At 51.5% G+C, this 3,589-nt stretch overlaps 1 protein-coding gene across 1 annotated transcript in view; it reads left to right on the plus strand.

Moving 5' to 3' along the window:
* UNC13A (unc-13 homolog A (C. elegans)) overlaps positions 1–3,337 on the plus strand; it is a 62,796-nt gene extending 59,459 nt beyond the window's left edge. The window contains exons 44-45 of the mRNA XM_005873915.2: positions 1,723–1,815; positions 2,942–3,337. Of these exons, the coding sequence (XP_005873977.1) occupies positions 1,723–1,815; positions 2,942–3,105 (257 nt within the window). The 3' untranslated portion in view covers positions 3,106–3,337. The remainder of the gene's footprint in view (positions 1–1,722; positions 1,816–2,941) is intronic.
* Positions 3,338–3,589: the final 252 nt, after the last annotated feature.

Genomic DNA, 3,589 nt, shown 5'->3' on the forward strand with positions numbered 1-3,589 from the left:
GATTGGGGGAGGGAGGGGGCGAGAGCCTGAGATGATAAGGAAAGTGGCCTGGGGTAGCAGCGAGGATGGGGGTGCACTCCCCAATACTGGGGTGCTGGGGGTGGGCAGGTTTTTATGCCCTTGAGCCTCTAACTTCCTGCCCCTCGCAAGTGACCTGGATCAACCTTGGACTGACCCATTCTCCTTCCCCACCCCACCCCAACTTTCCTCCTGTTCCTCCCCGTGCATGGGGTGCACCAAGCGTGGAGAGCTTCCTAGGGGGCTTGGGCGGGGTCGGGTCGATGTGCTGGCAGTCACAGGTCTCCAGGCCCCACAGGGTGCCTTTCTCAGAGTCACAGGAGCTTTTAAGCTGCCATTCAAAGATCCTCATCAAAACCCGTCAGGATCTTGTGCTGGGCAGACACAGAAGTGCACCTCCCCTCGACTCAAGTAGACAAGGGAATCTGTTGGCTCTGGAACTAAAATATTAGAGGTTGGGTTGACATCAGGAGTAGCTGGATCCAGAGCCTTCAACAACGCCACTGGTCATTGATCTCTGCAGACACCGCTTTGGGGTGGCCTCTCCCCTCATTAGGCAGCGACAGCCTTGCCAGTTTAGCACCAGACAGAGAGACACTCTCCTAACAGCCAAAGTCCCAGGGCCAACTCCTACTGGCCAGCTTGAGTCACATGACCATCCCTCTGCCTATGACTGCAGCCATGGGCAGGGAATGCTCTTAATTGGACAGCCATGGTTCATTCAGCCATACCTGAAGTGTGGGATGGAGCCACCCGGTCTGAGGTGAGGGTGGGGGCATCTCTAAATGGAAACTTGGGATTGTCTATTAGAAGAGGAATGGTGTGGAGGCAGGGAAAATAAAAGAAGATGTCCATGTGGCCGGAGCAGAGTTAGCAAGGGTGAGAGTGGAGGGAGGTGAGGCAGCAGAAGGAACCGTGAGGCGTATCGGGAGGGACACGGCAGGTCACAAAAAGGACTCGATTACCTCAGTGAGATGGGAGGGTTTGGAGCAAAGGAGGGATGTGATCTGACTGGGGTTTCTCTGGCTGGTGTATTGAGAGAAGCTCAGAGGAGGAGGCAAGGAGACAGGCAGGAGTCTACTATATTGTAGTGGCCCAGGGGTGTGATGATGGGGGCTGGGTCAGGATGGAGGTCAGGGAGGTGGGTGAGATTCTGGATGTATTTTGAAGGCAGAGCTGGTGGGCTCTTCTAATGTACCAATACTTAGGGAGGAAGTAAAGGGGATCCAGGAGTGAGGTATAGAGTGCCCAAACAGTTTTGAGGATTGACAGAAGAGGAGGAAGTGATAAAAGAGGGTGAGAAGTAACTAGTGTGTAGGATGAGAATGTGGAGAGTGTGGCATTGTTGTAGCCAAGAGGAGAAACTGAGGCACAGAAACCAGAGCATCAGATTCTGCCATGATGGTTTGTAAGATGAAGACCGAGTTTTGACCTTATGGTGGTCAGTCAAAATAAAAAAGTGGGGGGCAGACACGTTAGGCTCAGAGAAGTTAAGAGATCACAGAGCAAGGCAGTGAAAGGTCAGAGGCCTGGGTTCCTGGCCTCCCCAAGATTACCTGCCACTCCCGCCAACCCTCCGTGCCTCCCCGTCAGGGCTGTTGACCTGGGGCTGCCAGCACATCCTGGGTAGGGGACAGTCCGGGTCCCTTCCGGTGGGTGGGAAAGAAGGGAGCTGACGCCAGCATCCTCCCCTGCCCCTCCCAGGCTCCAACGTGGAAGACCCTGTGGGTGAAGTCTCCGTCCACGTTGAGCTCTTCACTCATCCAGGAACCGGGGAACACAAGGTCACAGTGAAAGGTAAACAGCCTGAGGGGGGAAGGGGAGCGCCCCAGCCAGGATGTACGAGGTTCTAAAACAGAAGCCAGACTATCGGCTTAAGCAAGAAAAACTTTTTCATTAAGAAGAAAACTGAAAATTCCAGCCCTGGCCAGCGTGGCTCGGTTGGTGGGCATCATCCCATGCACTGAAAGGTTGTTGATTCGATTCCTGGTCAGGGCACATGCCTGGGTTGCAATCTTCATCCCCGGTAGGGGGCATGCGGCAGGCAGCTGATTGATGTTTCACTCTCACATTGATGTTTCTCTCTCTCTCTCTCCCCCTCTCCCTTTATCTCTCTCTAAAAAATCAATAAAAAAATCTTTAAAAACAAAAACTGAAAATCCCAGCAGTATACCACCTTCAGGCATGGCTGAATCCAGGGGTGCAAACAGTGTTAACAGGACTCAGTTTCACTTTCTCCATCTCTCAGCTCCTCTATCCTTTTATTTTGTTAATTAGCATACAGATCTATTTTAGCCATGGCCTAGAACAGTGATGGCGAACCTTTTGAGCTCGGCGTGTCAGCATTTTGAAAAACCCTAACTTAACTCTGGTGCCGTGTCACATATAGAAATTTCTTGATATTTGCAACCATAGTAAAACAAAGACATATTTTTGATATTTATTTTATATATTTAAATGCCATTTAACAAAGAAAAATCAACCAAAAAAAATGAGTTTGCGTGTCACCTCTGACACGTGTGTCATAGGTTCGCCATCACTGGCCTAGAATAACAGTGGCTTGAACAAGATAGAATACATTTTTTTCTGAGTTGACTCCAAGGACAATCAGAGCTGACTCTGAGGCATCACAGTGTTGGGGATCCAGGCCCCTGTCATCTTTTGTGGGACTTCTATCCCTAATATGTTTTCCTCCTCTATAGGGTCCCAAATAACTCAGCCCTCACCCATATCCCAGCCTTCAGCTAGAGGAAAGAGAAGTTTAGGCCCTAAACTTGAGGGCATTTTCCCTTTTAAGCCATAACCATGGCTACTCTTAGCTACAGTAGCATGCTGGGAAATGTAGTCTTTCAGACAGGCTTTGAAAACCATGGCCCCAAAATGAGGGAACCGGACCAATCTTCTCCTCCACTTCCTCCAATAGTGGTGGCTGCCAATGACCTCAAGTGGCAGACTTCTGGCATTTTCCGGCCGTTCATTGAAGTCAACATCATTGGGCCCCATCTCAGCGACAAGAAACGCAAGTTTGCAACCAAATCCAAGAACAACAGCTGGGCCCCCAAGTACAACGAGAGCTTCCAGTTGTGAGTCTGGGGTGCTCTGGGGAGGGGGTATTTGCTGGGTTAACCTCAGCCCACGAGGCAGGAGGGATGTCTGATGGGCCAGTGGTCCGTTGGCACAGGGATGTGAGAGGTCACGTCCTATGTAGGGTTGGTGGGAACAGAGGCACCTTTGTGCAGAACTGACCTCAGTGAGGGAACATTGAGAGGGAGTTGACCACCTTGGGGGGCAGGCAGGTGTGTGTTTGGGGGTTGGCATCGAGTGTGATATAACATCATGATGAGGGCTTGTAAAGCGGAGGGGAATCTGAGCAGAGGGGGGTGTTGGTTGGGGTCATTTCTGGGGCTGGAGACTCTGGTGGTTAAGTAGTGTGGGTAGTCATGCGGGGGTGGGGGGGGCGCGGGATGAGGACTCATGGAGTCAGCTGTGAGCCTTGTCAGGTCTGTTGGGGCAGGTTATCTGGAGGAGTCTGCTGTGGGGACAGGAGTGGACTGTGGTTTGGTTTAGGAAG

The sequence above is a fragment of the Myotis brandtii genome, unplaced genomic scaffold (genome assembly GCF_000412655.1).
Source record: "Myotis brandtii unplaced genomic scaffold, ASM41265v1 scaffold421, whole genome shotgun sequence".
NCBI lineage: Eukaryota > Metazoa > Chordata > Mammalia > Chiroptera > Vespertilionidae > Myotis > Myotis brandtii.